Here is a 19382-nt window from a genome sequence, read left to right as displayed (position 1 = left end):
CCCCCAAAATATTAAATCCTCGAGTATTGATCATAATCTTCCTGGTTTATCGGGACGTACGTTCAAATACACCCACTGAAAGTGGCGCCATCTTGGACCCCCAAGACGACTTGAGCTGTGCAGCTATTCATGTTGACCCACGACTGAGTGGCCAAGCACGACTCCAACATCATCATCAAGTTTTCTGATGACACGATGGTGGCCAGATCACCCGGCGACGATGAGACAGCCTACAAGGAGGAGGTCCGTGACCTGGCAGTGTGGTAAGACCGATGAGCTGATTGTGGACTACAGGAAACGGGGGTGAGCATGACCCCATCCACATCGACGGGGCGGTATTTGAGCGGGTCGAGAGCTTCGTTCCTCTGGGTCCAAATCACAGTCATGAAAAAGGCGAGACAGCACCTCTTCCCCCTCAGGAGGATAGAAACATTTGGAATGGGCCTCAAAAAGTTCTGGACTATTGAGAGCATCTTGACTGGCTGTGTCACTGCTTGGTATGGCAACTGAAATGCCCTCGAGCTCATCGGGGCTCATCCATGCCATCCAGGACGGTGTGAAAGGAAGGCCTGGAAAATTGTTAAAGACTCCTGCCATCCAAACTATAGACTGTTCTCTCTGCTTCCGCACAGCAAGAGGTACAGGAGCAATAAGTCTGACACCAACAAGCTCCTGGAACAGCTTCTATCCCCAAGCCATAAGACTGCTAAATAGCTACACAGACTATCTGCATTGACCCTTTTATCACAGGACTCTACACATACACTCATTATATGTGCTGCTACTCTATAATACTGTATATTCTGATGCCTAGTCACCTTACCGCTATACATATCTACCAATACCACACCAGCTAACAATTTTAATTAGACAGAACATTTTTGTAATGTTACCCATAATTTTCCCCTCACATTTGAGTGTCCAGTTTTCTGTTAGTTTATGTGAACAGTCTGTTAGCATTTTGCAGATCTTATCCAGAGCGACTTACAGGAGCAATTAGGGTTATGTGACTTGCTCAGGGCACAGACAGATTTTTCACTAAGTCGGCCCAAGGATTCGAGCCAGCAACCTTTTGGTTACTGGCCCAACACTCTTAACCACTAGGCTACCAGCTGCCCCAGCAAATACTTTCTGAGAACCATTTTAGTATGTTTTGGTGTTAAAGTTAGAACATTCCTTTAATAATGTCAAGCAGAACTTATCTAGACGTGGTTACAATGTTCTCAGAATATACAATATTAATGTTCTAGATGTGTTTTATGGGATGTTGCAAGAACATTCCTGTGTCCAGTTTTCTGAGGGTTAGGAGAATATTCCATCAACATCCCCCCAAACATATTGTGGCAGACCAGGGGGTTTGGTTAAGACGTTTACAGTGATCAGACACAGACAGAGTATGATTAGCTCGGTTTCAAGGGTGTTTATTAAATAATAATTCAAAAAGAAAAGAACAGGTCTCCCCCATGAGACCCTCTCCGGGATACCTTCTCCTGGGCTTCCTGTCGGGCACACAAACTCAACTCCCTCGAGTAACCGTATCCAACCATATGGAAGTCACCTCACTTCCCCTCGTACTCTCCCTGTGTGCTGCCCTTCTGGCAGCTTTATGGGCCTCGCACAGCTGGTGAGCAATCCGCCCTTGATTACTCACCAGCTCCCAATCAGCCCCAATTAGTCCTGTCCTGCGAGCCCGTCGGGACCCGGCACGTCCAGCAGATGGAGCCCCCGCCTCGTGATGTATACTCCATCTGTTACCAGGCCTCGACGAGTCTCCCCCTGGTGGCTGACCTGCTGTACGCCACAATATACAGAACATACACAGAATGTAAGACATTCATTTGTACATATGTATTTATACAGAACATGGTTGCCATGTTGTCAGAATGTAAGATATTAACCTTTCACTGCAGTGGGCTAAATCAAGGTTACACAGAGTGATTCTTGGTAGTCTTAAACAAATCTACTTTGAAACACCTCACACACATGGTTATGGTCTTAAATAAAAAGAATACACCTGTACCATGTCAGATATAGAGTTGAAATGTATTACATTTTCAGTTTGGATCCCAAACATCACAGAAGACTGAAATATAACAAAACTGTTAGACCTAGAAACACCCGATTTTCTTTGTTTAAAAAATGTACATTCCACCCATGAGGCCAAATAGGGCGTGTTGGTCATTGACTGCAGGAAAGGGCTACTGTTCTATCTACATATGTACATATCTACGTCAATTACCTCGTAGCCCTGCACATCGACTCGGTACTAGAACCTCGTGTATATAGCCAAGTTATCGTTACCAGGGTTGAGTAGGTTACTTTCTAAATGTAGTCCGTTACAGTTACTAGTTACCTGTCCAATTGTAATCAGTAACGTAACTTCTGGATTACCCAAACTCAGTAACGGAATCTGATTACTTTCCCCTTAAGAGGCACAGGTTAGCATTTTGCATCATGAATCTTGTTCTGGAGGCAGCTCTGCAGAGTGGTCACTAGCTGGCACAGCCACAAAGTCATAAAATCCGATTATTTTTAACCTAACCTTAACCACACTGCTAACCCTAATGCCTAACCTTAAATTAAAGCAAGTTTTTGTTTTCATGCATTTTTACAATAGCCAATTTTTACTTTGCAGCTGGCCCATCTAGCGTAAATCGCTCAGTTCTGCCTCAAGGATAAGACCCATCCCAATAAAAGTAAATCTGTTCAGAAGGCATTAGAAGAAGACAAAAATGAATATTACCAATTGAAGGACATCCATTGCAGGATAAATCCATGTTAGAGTTTACATAGCTGGCCATAAATGGATGATGCATTTTACTTGTTGGGTTGGTTATATAGGCTTCTACTACAGATAGAAATATGATTAAGCTATATTTTTACAGAAAACAAAACTGTCAGCTTTCCATTCATTCCAATTAACTTAATATCCCTTGATCTTCAAGAATAGGATTTGGAAATATGGAAATATAGATTAGCCAAACTGTTTTACCTGAGCATAATCCAAAAACTAAGAATTTATTAGCCTACTCTGTTGATTTTGTTGTCGTGGAGGACTGATTGGGTTCATTGCTATCAGTTGAGAAATAAAAGCTGCTTTCGGAAGGACATGCTTTGAGCACAACCGAAAGGTGCAATTTGCATGTGAAAAATGTATGCCATATGCTGCACTTGCTATATGCCTATTGTTTAAGTTTTTGTTGACGACACTTTGACATCTTGATAATTTGCAGGTGTTTAAGTCTATCAAAAGTGTGTGAATTTAAGCATGTGTGATGTGTACATGTAGGTATGGTTAAAGTGACTATGCATATATGATGACGAGAGAGTAGCAGTAGCGTAAAAAGAGGGGTTGGCGGGTGGTGGGACACAATGCAGATAGCCCGGTTAGCCAATGTGCGGGAGCACTGGTTGGTTGGGCCAATTGAGGTAGTATGTACATGAATGTATAGTTAAAGTGACTATGCATATAAGATAAACAGAGAGTAGCAGCAGAATAAAAGAGGGGTTGGGGGGGCACACAATGCAAATAGTCCTGGGTTACCTGTTCAGGAGTCTTATGGCTTGGGGGTAAAAACTGTTGAGAAACCTTTTTGTCGTAGACTTGGCACTCCGGTACCGCTTGCCATGCGGTAGTAGAGAGAACAGTCTATGACTGGGGTGGCTGGGGTCTTTGACCATTTTTAGGGCCTTCCTCTGACACCGCCTGGTGTAGAGGTCCTGGATGGCAGGCAGCTTTGCCCCAGTGATGTACTGGGTCGTATGCACTACCCTCTGAAGTGCCTTGCGGTCGGAGGCCGAGCAATTGCCGTACCAGGCAGTGCTGCAACCAGTCAGGATGCTCTCGATGTTGCAGCTGTAGAACCTTGAGGATCTCAGGACCCATGCCAAATCTTTTTAGTTTCCTGAGGGAGAAGAGGCTTTGTCGTGCCCTCTTCATGACTGTCTTGGTGTGTTTGGACCATTCTAGTTTGTTGTTAATGTGGACACCAAGGAATTTGAAGCCGATGAGAATGGGGAAGTGCTCGGTGCTCCTTTTCCTGTAGTCTACAATCATCTCCTTAGTCTTGGTTACGTTGAGGGAGAGGTTGTTATTCTGGCACCACCTGGCCAGGTCTCTGACCTCCTCCCTATAGGCTGTCTCGTCGTTGTCAGTGATCAGGCCTACCACTGTTGTGTCGTCTGCGAACTTAATGATGGTGTTGGAGACGTGCCTGGCCATGCAGTCGTGGGTGAACAGGGAGTACAGGAGGGGGCTGAGCACGCACCCCTGGGGAGCTCCAGTGTTGAGGATCAGCGTGGCAGATGTGTTGCTACCTACCCTCACCACCTGGGGGCGGCCCGTCAGGAAGTCCAGGATCCAGTTGCAGAGGGAGGTGTTTAGTCCCAGGTTCCTTAGCTTAGTGATGAACTTTGAGGGTACTATGGTGTTGAATGCTGAGCTGTAGTCAATGAATAGCATTCTCACATGGGTGTTCCTTTTGTCCAGGTGGGAAAGGGCAGTGTGGAATGCAATAGAGATTGCATCATCTGTGGATCTGTTTGGACGGTATGCAAATTGGAGTGGGTCTAGGGTTTCTGGGATAATGGTGTTGATGTGAGCCATTACCAGCCTTTCAAAGCACTTCATGGCTACGTGCGTGAGTGCTACGGGTCTGTAGTCATTTCGGCAGGTTGCCTTTGTGTTCTTGGGCACAGGGACTATGGTGGTCTGCTTGAAGCATGTTGGTATTACAGACTCAATCAGGGACATGTTGAAAATGTCAGTGAAGACACCTGCCAGTTGGTCAGCACATGCCCGGAGCACACGCCCTGGTAATCCGTCTGGCCCCGCAGCCTTGTGGATGTTGACCTGTTTAAAGGTCTTACTCACGTTGGCTACGGAGAGTGTGATCACACAGTCGTCCGGAACAGCTGATGTTCTCATGCATGCCTCAGTGTTGCTTCCTCGAAGCGAGCATAGAAGTGATTTAGCACTTCTGGTAGGCTCGTGTCACTGGGCAGCTCGCGGCTGTGCTTCCCTTTGTGGTCTGTAATAGTTTACAGGGTTAACTTGGTTGAGTTTACAAAAACAGATCAGATATAGGGCCTCATTTTAAAGCTTCTGGAAGCACCATCCAAGTGGGAGGATAAACATACTAGTACACCACAGAATACATGTAATATATGCCGAAGTAAAATGTATATACTAGGTGTTACACAGGATTTAGCTAGTTAAAATGAAGGGTATCTTGAGGGCAGTGGAGGCTCCTCGGATGAGGAAGGGGAGGACCATCCTCCTCAGTGAATCACAAAAAAAAATAGTGAAACATTAAAAGGTATCCATTTTAGATAAAACTATACAAAATATATTAATGTCACCAAATAATTGATTTAAACCTACTGTTTTCCAATTAAGGTTTACAGTAGCCTCAGCAGCACTCTAGCCCTCTTTTTGAGGCTTCCAAAAGTACCATCCTGTCACGGCCGTCAACAGAAGTAGACCAAAGCGCAGCGTGGTGAGCATACATATTCCTTTATTTATATGACGCCGACAAAAACAATAAACAATCCACAACAACTGTGAAGCTAAAGGTGTTAAGTGCCACAAACAAAGTTAACCTCCAACAAAGACAGGTGGGAAAAAGGCTACCTAAGTATGGTTCTCAATCAGAGACAACGATAGACAGCTGTCCCTGATTGAGAACCCTACCTGGCCAAAACATAGAAATACAAATAATAGAACTAAAGAATATAGAATACCCACCCCAAATCACACCCTGACCAAACCAAATAGAGACATAAAGGATCTCTAAGGTCAGGGCGTGACACATCCAAGTGGGAGGATAAACACACTAGTAATCCACAGAGTACATGTAATATTTGCCTATGTACAATGTATTTACCAGGTGTTACACATGATTTAGCTAGTTAAAATGAAGTGTATCTTGAGGAGTATTTACTTGTAATTATTGGTTACCTACAAAGTACGTTACCTACATACAGTTGAAGTCGGAAGGTTACATACACTTAGGTTCGTTTTTCAACCACTCCACAAATTTATTGTTAACAAACTATAGTTTTGGCAAGTCGGTTAGGACATCTACTTTGTGCATGACACAAGTAATTTTTCCAACAATTGTTTACAGACAGATTATTTCACTTATAATTCACTGTATCACAATTCCAGTGGGTCAGAAGTTTACATACACTAAGTTGACTGTGCCTTTACAGCTTGGAAAATTCCAGAAAATGATATAATGGCTTTAGAAGCTTCTGATAGGCTAATTGACATTTCAGTCAATTGGAGGTGTATCTCTGGATGTATTTCAAGGCCTACCTTCAAACTCAGTGCCTCTTTGCTTGACATCATGGAAAAATCAAAAGAAATCAGCCAAGACCTCAGAAAACAAATGGTAAAACTCCACAAGTCTGGTTCATCCTTGGGAGCAATTTCCAAACGCCTGAAGGTACCACGTTCATCTGCACAAACAATAGTATGCAAGTATAAACACCATGGGACCACGCAGCCGTCATACCGCTCAGGAAGGAGACGCGTTCTGTCTCCACAAGATGAACGTACTTTCGTGCGAAAAGTGCAAATCAATCCCAGAACAACAGCAAAGGACCTTGTGAAGATGCTGGAGGAAACAGGTACAAAAGTATCTATATCCACAGTAAAACAAGTCTTATATCAACGTAACCTGAAAGGCCGCTCAGCAAGGAAGAAGCCACTGCTCCAAAACCGCAATAAAAAAAGATGGGGACAAAGATCGTACTTTTTGGAGAAATGTCCTCTGGTCTGATGAAACACAAATAAACTGCTTGGCCATACTGACCATTGTTATGTTTGGAGGAAGAAGGGGGATGCTTGCAAGCCGAAGAACACCATCGCAACCATGAAGCACGGGGGTGGCAGCATCATGTTGTGGAGGTGCTTTGCTGCAGGAGGGACTGGTGCACTTCAGAAAATAGATGCAATAATGAGGATGGAAAATTATGTGGATATATTGAAGCAACATCACAAGACAGTCAGGAAGTTAAAACTTGGCCGCAAATGGGTCTTCCAAATGGACAATGACCCCAAGCATACTTCCAAAGTTGTGGCAAAATGGCTTAAGGACATCAAAGTCAAAGTATTGGAGTGGCCATCACAAAGCCCCTGACCTAGAGGCCAGAGAGGGAGCACACATAACACCAGCTGTCGCATAGTATTGAACGTGTCGTGACAGGCAGCTTTTCTCAGCCAGTTGAAATCATGAATCAGCATAATTTCTATGGACGTATACAAATAACTATCAATAGAAAACAGGTAAAACGAAATGAAGTGCAGCTAGTTTGCAGTCTTTCCAGCTTCAGTTTGAAGTGGTTGTGTTAGCTGTGTTGTTGGCTAGCTCCTATGAACAACTGTGCCCTGACTAGAGAGCACATTTTCTATGCCAGGTGAAATCGCGCATTGTTATGGATGTGTCCAAATATATGTCACTAGAAAACAGCTTAATCAAATGCAAATGCAGCTACTTTGTTGTTATTCGGGCTGCACTGTTTGACCTGACTGTAAGTTAGCTGTAGTTGGCTAGTTAGCAAGCAAGGGATAAGAACGTTGCCAGCCAGTATGACAATAGAACATTTAGAACGAACAACTGGGTCACGTCCATAGATACAGAACAAAAAGACTTGGCGACTGGGTCACATCTCTGGCAACCGAACCGATAGAACGAAGTACCAGCTGGCTTGGGTAGCAACCCTAGATGTGTGTCGGAACTATATCTTGTGGAAGGATGAAATTGTATGAATAAATTAATCAAAATAAAGTCTATGAAAATATGTCAATTATTATTTGAATATGTTGGTAACCCATTGTATAAGTGTCACACCCAGATCTGTTTCACCTGTCTTTGTACTTGTCTCCACCCCCTTCCAGGTGTCGCCCATCTTCCCCATTATCCCCAGTGTACTTATACCTGTGGTCTCTGTTTGTCTGTTGCCAGTTCATTTTGTTTCGTCAAGCCTTCCAGTGGTTTTTCCCGTGCTCCTGTCTGGTCTAGTTCTTCCCGGTTTTGACCATTCTGCCTACCCTGAGGCTGCCTGCCGTTCTATACCTTGCCACACCACACTGGATTATTGACCCCTGCCTGCTCTGACCCTGAGAATGCCTGCTGTTCTGGACCTTTTGTACCCTATCTGGATTACTGACCTCTGCCTGCCCTTGTCCCTGCCCCTGTACTAGTAATAAACTTTTGTTACTTCGACAATGTCTGCATCTGGGTCTTACCTGAAACTATAAGGGTCCAATAAGACAAATGGATGCTTAAAAGACGCAGCAACTCAATGGTGTTCAATAGGGGGGGACTAGGGTAGTGTTGTGCTGTCCATCAGAAAAGTTGCAAAGACTATCAATCAAACCATTACAAATGTAAAACAGTGTTTTTCCTGAACAAACAGCCTCGTTGGACATGCATTTTGGTTTGAAGGTAGCCTTACTCTGTGGTTCAAGTTGTATCTTCATGTCTCTAACTTTGCTCTCACTCCCTCTGACCCCTAAGCCCTCCCCTGACCTCCCATTGGCCCAGGGCCTCCTGGAAAACCCTCTAATTAAAGTATCTCTGAAAGGGAGTTACTCCGGGAGTAGACAGGTTTATGGTGCATAGCGCTTATCCGCTCATATGATTGGAGTATTAGCTATACATGTTTTTTTTTTTTTTTTTAATATGCATGACTTAATGACATGAAGTGTTCAATGTTTCTGCTGGTAGCAGGCCTCAACCTGGATGCAGGGAAATGTCCTGCCTTGGAGTATTGTTGTATTCATCTTGACCAAGCGCCTGGAAATCATATGACAAACCTGCATAGATTAACAAATGAAAATGGTAACAGTATTTATTCAATTGAAGTCATGACAACCATAGGTTCTCTGCAAAGGAGTGTACAGGTTTTTGTTCCAGTACTTCACTAACACCAAATGTAACTAATTGTGGTCTAAATTGAACAAAAACGTGCACAGTTTAATCCCCTGGGACAGAAATCACCCATGTATGTATTATTGAATGAGCTACAATTCTGCATGATAGAAATAGATCCACACGTGTTATTCTCTACTTAACCTTGTCAATCAACTCCAAGAACAATATGATTTTCCTGATGGCTGGGAGGTTCCCAAGTTCTTTAGATCTCTCTGGGTGTTAGGGATGTTTCAACCTGAAAGGGGGAAGAAATTAACCTCCCAGCTCAAATTTCAGTGCTGCTTCGTGTTGCTGAGAACCACAACTACCTTAAATGTGCTGTTTTACATATTTATAAGTTTGATCAAGTTGTCAGCAGTTTATTTTTAGCTAGCTAGTCTATTTGCAATGAAATTGGGAGGGGAATTTTTCTTGACAACTTTTTCAGTCACAAATTAAATCAGTAAACAGGCAGTAGAATGAAGTAGTTTGACAAAAAAAGTGTTCAATAGTCAGTAACAAGTCTTTAAAATATAGCTATAGTTTTTGTTATCTACTCTGCAGTGGTGATGGAGGGAGTAAACTCGCTACCATTCTCCCAGCAGTTTCAATTTAGCTAGCTATCTAGCTAACGTTAATGCCATTTGTATGAACTATCAATAAGATAGACGGTTATTAACTAGCCAATATATTGATTTTCCCCTCATATCTAAAGCTGCCTGATAAAGCTAGCCAGTTGATGGTAAAGTCAGGTTGAACGTCAGAGGCCAGATAGCTAACTCAACAGCGGCTGTAAATGCAATGGCTGGCCTGGAGTTTGTCTGAAATGTACCATTATATTCAGTGGTGAAAAAAGTACCCAATTGTCATACTTGAGTAAAAGTAAAGATACCTTCATTGAAAATGACTCAACTAAAAGTGAAAGTTGTCCTGTAAAATACTACTTTGAGTAAAAGTATGTGGTTTTAAATATACTTAACTATCAAAAGTAAAAGTATAAATAACTTCAAAGTCAAATATTAAGCAAACCAGAAGGCACAAATGACTTGTTTTTAATTTTTATTTGCGGATATCCAGGGGCACGCTCCAACACTCAGACATAATTTACAAACTAAGCATGTGTTTAGCGAGTCTGCCAAATCAGAGGCAGTAAGGATAACCAGGGATGTTCGCTTGATAAGTGTGAATTAGACCCTTTCTTGTCCTGCTAAGGATTCAAAATGTAACGAGTACTTTTGGGTGTCAGGGAAATGTATGGAGTAAAAAGTATATCATTTTGTTTAGGAATGTAGTGAAATAAAAGTTCTCAAAATTATAAAGTACAGATATCCTAAAAAAACTACTTAAGTAGTACTTCAAGTATTTTTACTTAAGTACTTATGTAACGGATGTGAAATGGCTAGCTAGTTAGCGGGTACGCGCTAGTAGCATTTCAATCAGTTACGTCACTTGCTCTGAGACTTTAAGTAGGGTTTCCCCTTGCTGTGCAAGGGCCGCGGCTTTTGTGGAGCGATGGGTAACGACGCTTCGTGGGTGTCAGTTGTTGATGTGTGCAGAGGGTCCCTGGTTCGCGCCCGTGTCGGGACGAGGGGACGGTCTAAAGTTATACTGTTACATTGATGCTGTTGACCCGGATCACTGGTTGCTGCGGAAAAGGAGGAGGTTGAAAGGGGGGTGAGTGTAACGGATGTGAAATGGCTAGCTAGTTAGCGGGTACGCGCTAGTAGCATTTCAATCAGTTACGTCACTTGCTCTGAGACTTTAAGTAGGGTTTCCCCTTGCTGTGCAAGGGCCACGGCTTTTGTGGAGCGATGGGTAACGACCGTGCTTCGTGGGCAACCGTTGTTGATGTGTGCAGAGGGTCCCTGGTTCGCGCCCGTGTCGGGGCGAGGGGACGGTTTAAAGTTATACTGTTACACTTACACCACTGATTATATTTCACATGATAAGCAAACTACGGTCATGTCTTTTCACCCAATAAATCGATAAATCGCTTCATGCTGCTGTTACACACCAGGATGTCCACACAGCCGTAGCACTCCACCACCTCATCCACCACCTCAGGCATACTGTCCATGTCACTGAAGTCCAGCAGCACCAGCTTGGGAGGGAACGTCTGAGCAGAGGAGAGAGGGATGCAGAAGAAAAGGACATATGTATGAGAGAAGGAAGGACAGGAGAGGGATTTTATACTGTTACGCAGACTTTTACAGTAAGCAATACAATAGCAACATGGGTGTGAGGGTCTGAAGACAGCCAGCACTAAAGTATGTGGTTGTGCTTGAAAGAAAGGATGATTTAACCGCTAACTCGAACTTTAACCTCCTCTTACACATTTACCTTTTTCACTAACACTCCAAATAGCGTATGTCTTTGCTCATCATCATATCGCCCTTTTCTAGTGTTCAAGTTGGTGAGATCTGTTATTTTTCCATGAACACACCACTGCTCTGCCCTGTGCAGGAGAGATACCCAGAGGACAGTGCACTGTCAAAGGGGATATCCTGCCATTGTCTGCCACCAGAAGAGGAACCAGCAGCGGTGACTGCCGAGACAACTGGCGAGCACAAAACTATGATAATAACTAACTGGAACTTTCCTTTTGCTCAAGGCCACCAAGGAGGGCACCTATTAGTGTTACTCACCACTCTGGGGTCAGCCCCGCTGGTCAATGTGTCGTACAGAGACTCCATCTTGTCCCAGCTGGCCCCACACAGAATCAGCCTGGCACCACCCTTATGGAAGTGATGAGCACACTCTGGAGAGGGAGAGAGGAGCGGGAGAGAAAGATAGAGAGAGGGATGGATTTAGTCAACGGTGGCATTTACCCAGTCCTCTGTTTCAGAATTGAACAACATTACATTGTTGGCTATACGGTCAGAACATTAATAGACTTATTCTTCGCAGGCTATTTTTGAATCCCCATTTGAATTGAGATTGAATTACAAATAAGAATATCAAATCCTCACCACTTCCCACTCCTGACACAGCATCAGTGATGACCACCACTTTGTTCTTGACCATGGACTTGGACATGTACTGGATGATCTCGTTGTAGATGTAGTAGATCCCAGCAGCCACCACGATCAGCATGGGCAGCACCATCACAGTCGGGAGCGCCATCTTCTGCAGGAGAGAGAGAGGGGGGAGAAGGAGAGAGATAGGGAGGCCATCAGTAAATTGTGTATTTCAGTCTGTGGTTTGTGATGTACGATATTTTAAGTTCCAATCATGTGTCTGTATCATTGACAAACAGAAATCATATCTCAACGTAATGTTATCAAATAACAAAATATTTCAACTGTAGTAAACGCAGTGTAACAAGATTTATACATTTGAGGAATGAACCTGGGGCTATGGAAGAATGCTGCTGTTGCCCAGATCAGCTGTCTACCACAGGACAACATTAAACACCTCTTCCTATAAAAACGTAAAGATGTGAAGATGTTACGTCACTTGCTCTGAGACTTTAAGTAGGGTTTCCCCTTGCTGTGCAAGGGCCGCGGCTTTTGTGGAGCGATGGGTAACGACCGTGCTTCGTGGGCAACCGTTGTTGATGTGTGCAGAGGGTCCCTGGTTCGCGCCCGTGTCGGGGCGAGGGGACGGTTTAAAGTTATACTGTTACACTTACACCACTGATTATATTTCACATGATAAGCAAACTACGGTCATGTCTTTTCACCCAATAAATCGACGTACACAGATATACACAGATGGTTAACGTTACCTTTTAAGTAGATTGTTTTAGTTTTCTTTACCTCATCCTCTCTTGCTTACTTCCTGATATTTTGATGGAACAATCTAGCCAATGGTTAGGCAACTGTGGTTTTGGCAGATGGAACCGATTAGTCAGGAGTAAAAGGTCCTGCCCCCAGAGCCCAATCAATGTTTTACTTACAAATCTATTCCTACAAATTTACAAAACGTTCTACATAACAGTGAACGAACTCGTAGCGCGCGCAGATTCAAAATCTTCAAGTGTATTTTTGATTCACAGCATAATATTCATAGTCGTAAACGGATTTGCAATAATTCTGAAAATAAATTACGCTTCCAGATCTTGAATGTGTTCAAATGTCAAGTAACAAGTTTTCGGCCGGTGTTAAATCATTCACACATCATGATACAAGCTTGCGAAATTAAATTACACATTTGCGAAATTCCAAATACAAACTCACGTAGTTCTGTCATTATAATCCCATACTTAAATCCCTAGAGAGCAAGTGACCCGCAGGATTAACACACATACAGGCCAGCTGGACCTCAGACTGGGCCATACAATTAAACAAATACACACACATGCAGACTTGGAGGTGAGAACCTTTCTCTCAGACCCATTTACATGACAATATCACGGAGGGCTCATTACAGAGATAGTTGTCACATGACTGTGAAGTGAGTGAATGCGCGACGCATATCAATACCAAATATGTATTACTGCTAGACATTCATGTCATATACAATGTCAATGAAATATAAATATTTATATCAATGTTTTCTATAAAAATCACAGACAAATAATGTAATTCACATGGACAAGTGTATTGGTCAAATGAAAAGACAACATTAACGATCACCCACAAAACAACATATGAGGCCATATATTCTAATTATGGTTAGGTTAAACATTGAAATATCCAATAGAAACAATGTTTAAAGTTAGAGCAAAAGTTAATTTTGATAGTGGTGGGTGGTGCAACTTTGGCATCCTTTCTGCACAGGCATGACATAAGAATACAACAGTGAACTGCTGCCATCTACAGGACCCAAGGCAAACTTAAGAATACAACAGTGAACTGCTGCCATCTACAGGACCCAAGGCAAACTGCAATAACATCAGAGGCCATGTCCATGTGGCATAGGCCTCTGATGGGTTAGATTTCATTGCATTATGCCATAATACACTATACATTCTATTGTCCTTCTTTAATTTAATTTTCTCTTCTTCTCTTTTCTCTTCCTTCTACTGCATCTGTTCTGCCATGGCGGAGTCCTTCACTCCAGCAGCAACCACGGCAAAGAAGAAAGAGGGAAAGAAGGAGCGGAGGTAGAGAGCGACCCAGGGGATGGGGTGGGCAAGCAAAACCTCTTTCTTCTTCCTGCTCACCGTTCGCATTATCTCATTGGCCAGATCGGCCGGGCGCACGCCAACTGAGGAGAGAAGGAGCAAGACACGAGTTAGCATAACATAACAGGGTTTGATCAAAAATGAACGTGCTCAAAATATTAAAACATAATGACAACTGAAGACCTCAGAATAATCACATTGAATATGCATTTTTTGTTACTCGCTCAATATATGCTATATTGCCTAATGATTTAGTCTGAAAATCATTATAGACTCAAGTCTATGAATGTGTAAGTCTGTTCTCATATACTGCCCGCCCTCATTTTGTTTGGAAGTCATTAGGTGTACATGCATATGTTTGCAGACACTAGACAGAGAGAGCTGTATGTACTCACATGTGGACAGGCCCTGAGGTTTAGCAGGAGGGGTGGAGGGTAGAGCTGCGTTGATGAAGGTGTGGCTGATAGTGCTTACTATTATCCCATACTCCTCCACCTCCGCTCGCAGGCAGTCAAAGAACGCCTGCACCGCATGCTTTGAGGCCGAGTCTGGAATAACACATGCACACACACACACACATAAACAGGACGCGACTCACCCATTGCTGAGACTCATTCCATACGTTGCAGAAGAGAAACTGTGTCTAATCATTATCTTGAACTGTACTGTTCAGGAATCCTGTGCATCAGACTGTGAGAACTACAAATTCTTCTTTGAAAGTGCAACAGGTTTTTCATCTCATACGAGGTGTTATGAATGCAACAGGGGAATATGTAATGCATCCATACAGGAGGTTCTGAAGGGGATAGCCAGTCTGCCCTGGATGCTGTTGACCAATAGAATGTGACCAGACCTCCTAGACATCATAGCTGGAAGGACACCTGCAACATCAATCAATCAATAACTGAATCAATCAGTTGCAACACAACATGTTTTTTCCTCCAGGGAAAAGTCCTTCATACCTTTGGCCAAGGTGCTGGGTCCAAAGTAGTTGATGTCCATGATGTTCCTGTCCATTTCCAGTGAGACAGTATGTACGGGGGCCTTCAGCTTCATGCTGCTGTTACACACCAGGATGTCCACACAGCCGTAGCACTCCACCACCTCATCCACCACCTCAGGCATACTGTCCATGTCACTGAAGTCCAGCAGCACCAGCTTGGGAGGGAACGTCTGAGCAGAGGAGAGAGGGATGCAGAAGAAAAGGACATATGTATGAGAGAAGGAAGGACAGGAGAGGGATTTTATACTGTTACGCAGACTTTTACAGTAAGCAATACAATAGCAACATGGGTGTGAGGGTCTGAAGACAGCCAGCACTAAAGTATGTGGTTGTGCTTGAAAGAAAGGATGATTTAACCGCTAACTCGAACTTTAACCTCCTCTTACACATTTACCTTTTTCACTAACACTCCAAATAGCGTATGTCTTTGCTCATCATCATATCGCCCTTTTCTAGTGTTCAAGTTGGTGAGATCTGTTATTTTTCCATGAACACACCACTGCTCTGCCCTGTGCAGGAGAGATACCCAGAGGACAGTGCACTGTCAAAGGGGATATCCTGCCATTGTCTGCCACCAGAAGAGGAACCAGCAGCGGTGACTGCCGAGACAACTGGCGAGCACAAAACTATGATAATAACTAACTGGAACTTTCCTTTTGCTCAAGGCCACCAAGGAGGGCACCTATTAGTGTTACTCACCACTCTGGGGTCAGCCCCGCTGGTCAATGTGTCGTACAGAGACTCCATCTTGTCCCAGCTGGCCCCACACAGAATCAGCCTGGCACCACCCTTATGGAAGTGATGAGCACACTCTGGAGAGGGAGAGAGGAGCGGGAGAGAAAGATAGAGAGAGGGATGGATTTAGTCAACGGTGGCATTTACCCAGTCCTCTGTTTCAGAATTGAACAACATTACATTGTTGGCTATACGGTCAGAACATTAATAGACTTATTCTTCGCAGGCTATTTTTGAATCCCCATTTGAATTGAGATTGAATTACAAATAAGAATATCAAATCCTCACCACTTCCCACTCCTGACACAGCATCAGTGATGACCACCACTTTGTTCTTGACCATGGACTTGGACATGTACTGGATGATCTCGTTGTAGATGTAGTAGATCCCAGCAGCCACCACGATCAGCATGGGCAGCACCATCACAGTCGGGAGCGCCATCTTCTGCAGGAGAGAGAGAGGGGGGAGAAGGAGAGAGATAGGGAGGCCATCAGTAAATTGTGTATTTCAGTCTGTGGTTTGTGATGTACGATATTTTAAGTTCCAATCATGTGTCTGTATCATTGACAAACAGAAATCATATCTCAACGTAATGTTATCAAATAACAAAATATTTCAACTGTAGTAAACGCAGTGTAACAAGATTTATACATTTGAGGAATGAACCTGGGGCTATGGAAGAATGCTGCTGTTGCCCAGATCAGCTGTCTACCACAGGACAACATTAAACACCTCTTCCTATAAAAACGTAAAGATGTGAATGAGGATGACAGAGAAATGTGAGGGTCACGTTTCAGCATGTAGAGGCAGTCAAATGGGTTTGACGCTGAACCCTTCCCGAGGATAGCTGTGCCCACTTCCAAACCTAGACTCTTGGTATAGATCTACAAGGATTGGATCGGTGCAAGAACATGGTGAAGACACCACTTAACCCCCTAGAGAGCAAACACTTCTACTTTACTCCTCACACTGACAATATAACTAAAGTATAGCCACACTAGTAGCCATAATCATGTCAAGTAGCTGTAGACAAAAGTCAATACACAGAACATTTCCCCCCTCTAATCTATGTATATCTGTCTATACCCTGTGCATGTGAGCATTCAGGGTTTTGCAGGGTGAGTCTGGTAGCACTGCTGACAAGTGTGGCCATATAAAGAGTGTCTGAGGAAGACAGCTAAATATAGTCTGGGCCAGACCAACCTGCCTGTCACCACTAAATGCCTTGCACTGTGTCACCTCCAGGATAGTCACTGGATACGCCAGCAAATGGGGACACAAACATAGCCTACAGTAGGCTATCTATGACCTTACCCGCCTTATACAATAAGAAATATAACTTATCGGGACACCAATTCTCATAAGCAAAAGGGATATTTGTGCTCTGTATGCAGGCACCACAGGCACACAACAGCACAGCCAAGGCATGGGTAGGTTGACAAGACCTAGGGATCTCTGGGTTATCACCTGGTTAACAAATAGACGGCTACAGCACACACAAACAAATACACACACTTAATCTGGGTTATTCTCGGGTTCACTTACAGCGTGCGTAAGGAGCTAATCTTCGGTTGTTCTCCAGGTTCAGTTAGGTAACCGAGAAGTATCCCTTCTCTCGCCCTCTCTATGCCTCTATCCCGCCGTCCATTCACACAACTCCCCCTCTGTGTTTCTGCCGGACCCACTGCTTAGGTGTGGGAGCGGTTGCTTATAATAGCATGTGGCGGAACCAGCCATTAATACTCCTATGTGGTGCCCATAGTATCTTAGACATGCCACCATGTTGCCAAAACGAATGGGGACAATTGGTGTGTCCCCCCCCCAATTTACTTAAAATAGGACCCTGGTGAACTGGCTGTGGCAAAGCTAGAGATTAATATAAAAAAAACAGAAGGGAGAATTTTGACCAACCAGTAGCAATATGTAGTCATTCAGCAGGTTAGGAATAGATTACATAAAGGTTACAAGTTAATGCCGCTTACAATTAAGGTTTGTATCTTAAAATGGTTCAATATTTGTAAGTGTATTAACTCTGTCTAACAGAGTCAACACAACAAAATAATGAGCCATGTTTTCAGAATATAACATTTTAAGATGTTACAGACACGTTTCATGGGAACGTTGCAAGAACATTTGTTGTCAGTACATCACCTGATGGTCCCAAAGAAACGTTATCCAAAAAAGATTCTAAAATGGATTAAACAGTTTTTCCCCCCTCATCAATACCCCATAATTCAAAAGTAACATGTTTTTTTGAAATGTTAGCAAAAAAAATATTCTAAAATAAATGGAAATATGACATTTACATAACTATTCAGGACCTTTACTCAGTACTTTGTTGAAGCTCTTTTGGCAGCGATTACAGCCTTGAGTCTTCTTGGGTACGACGCTACAAGCTTGTATTTGGGGAGTTTCTTCCATTCTTCTCTGTAGATCCTCTCAAGCTCTGTCAGGTTGGATTGAGAGTGTCACTGTTCAGCTATTTTCAGGCAAACTCCAAGTGGGTTGTCATGTGCATTTTACTGAGGAGTGACTTCCATCTGGCGACTCTACCATAAAGGCCTGATTGGTGAAGTGCTGCAGAGATGGTTTTCCTTCTGGAAGGTTCTCCCATCTCCACAGAGGAACTCTGGAGCTCAGTCAGAGTGACCATCGGGTTCTTGGTCACCTTCCTGACCAAGGTCCTTCTCCCCCGATTGTGTGTAGATTGATGAGGAAACGTTTTAATTTTTTTAATCCATTTTAGAATAAAGTTGTAACGTAACAAAATGTGGAAAAAGTCAAGAGGTCTGAAAACTTTGAGAATAGTCCGATTAACTCATACGTGACACGGACATGGTGGCGTAACAGGAAGATTAAAGTACAGTGAATCAAGAGGTTGTGAGCTCAATTCCCAGTTTACTGTATACATGCACAATGTAATCATACACTAAATGACCAAAAGTATGTGGACACTTGCTCATCGAACATCTCATTCCAAAATCATGGGCATTAATATGGAGTTGGTCCACCCCTTTGCTGCTATAACAGCCTCCACTCTTCTGGGAAGGCTTTCCACTAGATGTTGGAACATTGCTGCGGGGACTTTCTTCCATTCAGCCACAAGAGCATTACTGATGTCAGACACTGATGTTGGGCCATTAGCCCTGGCTCACAGTCGGCGTTCCAATTCATCCCAAAGATGTTTGATGGGGTTGAGGTCAGGGCTCTGTTCAGGCCAGTCAAGTTCTTCCACACCGATCTCAACCAACCATTTCTTTATGGACCTCGTTTTGTGCACAGGGTCATTGTCATGCTGAAACAGGAAAGGGCCTTCCCAAAATGTTGCCACAAAGTTGAAAGCATAGAATTGTCTAGAATATCATTGTATGCTGTAGCGTTAAAATGTATTTTCACTGGAACTAAGGGGCCTAGCCCGAACTATGAAAAGCTGCACACTAATGTTACTGCATGATTGTATCAGGTTTTCAAACGCGTTAGTTTTATTACTGTAGCTATGTTGATTATGATGTTACTTTAGCTAATATGGTGACAATGATGTAAGTTGTGTGTAGCGGTTATGATTTGGTTTGGCTTGGATTTTTTTTTCCGCCTGGTCACATACTGCTGATGTGTTGTGCATTGAAGTCCACAAGCGAAGGGAAAAGGTGAGAG

General features: G+C 43.3%; 2 protein-coding genes across 2 annotated transcripts; both read right to left on the bottom strand.

Moving 5' to 3' along the window:
- Positions 1-9963: 9963 nt before the first annotated feature.
- On the bottom strand, positions 9964-12047 carry LOC139580775 (dehydrogenase/reductase SDR family member 7C-A-like). Its single transcript, XM_071409777.1, has 3 exons — positions 11891-12047; positions 11567-11679; positions 9964-11037 (listed from the first exon to the last, which is right to left on the bottom strand). Exons 1-3 carry the CDS (start codon positions 12042-12044, stop codon positions 10882-10884), a joined length of 423 nt encoding a protein of 140 aa, XP_071265878.1. The 5' UTR covers positions 12045-12047; the 3' UTR covers positions 9964-10881.
- Positions 12048-13442: 1395 nt separating this feature from the next.
- Positions 13443-17448, bottom strand: dhrs7cb (dehydrogenase/reductase (SDR family) member 7Cb). Its single transcript, XM_071409776.1, has 7 exons — positions 17274-17448; positions 16016-16172; positions 15692-15804; positions 14952-15162; positions 14778-14870; positions 14385-14537; positions 13443-14072 (listed from the first exon to the last, which is right to left on the bottom strand). The coding sequence occupies exons 2-7, from the start codon at positions 16167-16169 to the stop codon at positions 13885-13887; spliced, it is 912 nt and encodes a 303-aa protein (XP_071265877.1). The 5' UTR covers positions 16170-16172; positions 17274-17448; the 3' UTR covers positions 13443-13884.
- Positions 17449-19382: the final 1934 nt, after the last annotated feature.

This window comes from Salvelinus alpinus, chromosome 7 (genome assembly GCF_045679555.1).
Source record: "Salvelinus alpinus chromosome 7, SLU_Salpinus.1, whole genome shotgun sequence".
Taxonomy (NCBI): domain Eukaryota; kingdom Metazoa; phylum Chordata; class Actinopteri; order Salmoniformes; family Salmonidae; genus Salvelinus; species Salvelinus alpinus.
The sequence above is the reverse complement of the archived record's forward strand: the minus strand, read 5'-3'. Positions and strand labels throughout refer to the sequence as shown.

What these genes read in the sequence shown, in the direction of transcription:
- dhrs7cb (XM_071409776.1), bottom strand. Translation starts at nt 16,169, where the DNA reads ATGGCGCTCCCGACTGTGATGGTGCTGCCCATGCTGATCGTGGTGGCT. An exon ending in TGTGTCAGGAGTGGGAAGTG is followed by an intron (nt 15,805 to 16,015) that starts GTGAGGATTTGA and finishes CTCCCTCTCCAG; the next exon opens with AGTGTGCTCATCACTTCCAT. An exon ending in ACCCAGCACCTTGGCCAAAG is followed by an intron (nt 14,871 to 14,951) that starts GTATGAAGGACT and finishes TTGATGTTGCAG; the next exon opens with GTGTCCTTCCAGCTATGATG.
- LOC139580775 (XM_071409777.1), bottom strand. Translation starts at nt 12,044, where the DNA reads ATGGCGCTCCCGACTGTGATGGTGCTGCCCATGCTGATCGTGGTGGCT. An exon ending in TGTGTCAGGAGTGGGAAGTG is followed by an intron (nt 11,680 to 11,890) that starts GTGAGGATTTGA and finishes CTCCCTCTCCAG; the next exon opens with AGTGTGCTCATCACTTCCAT. An exon ending in GCGGGGCTGACCCCAGAGTG is followed by an intron (nt 11,038 to 11,566) that starts GTGAGTAACACT and finishes TCCTCTGCTCAG; the next exon opens with ACGTTCCCTCCCAAGCTGGT.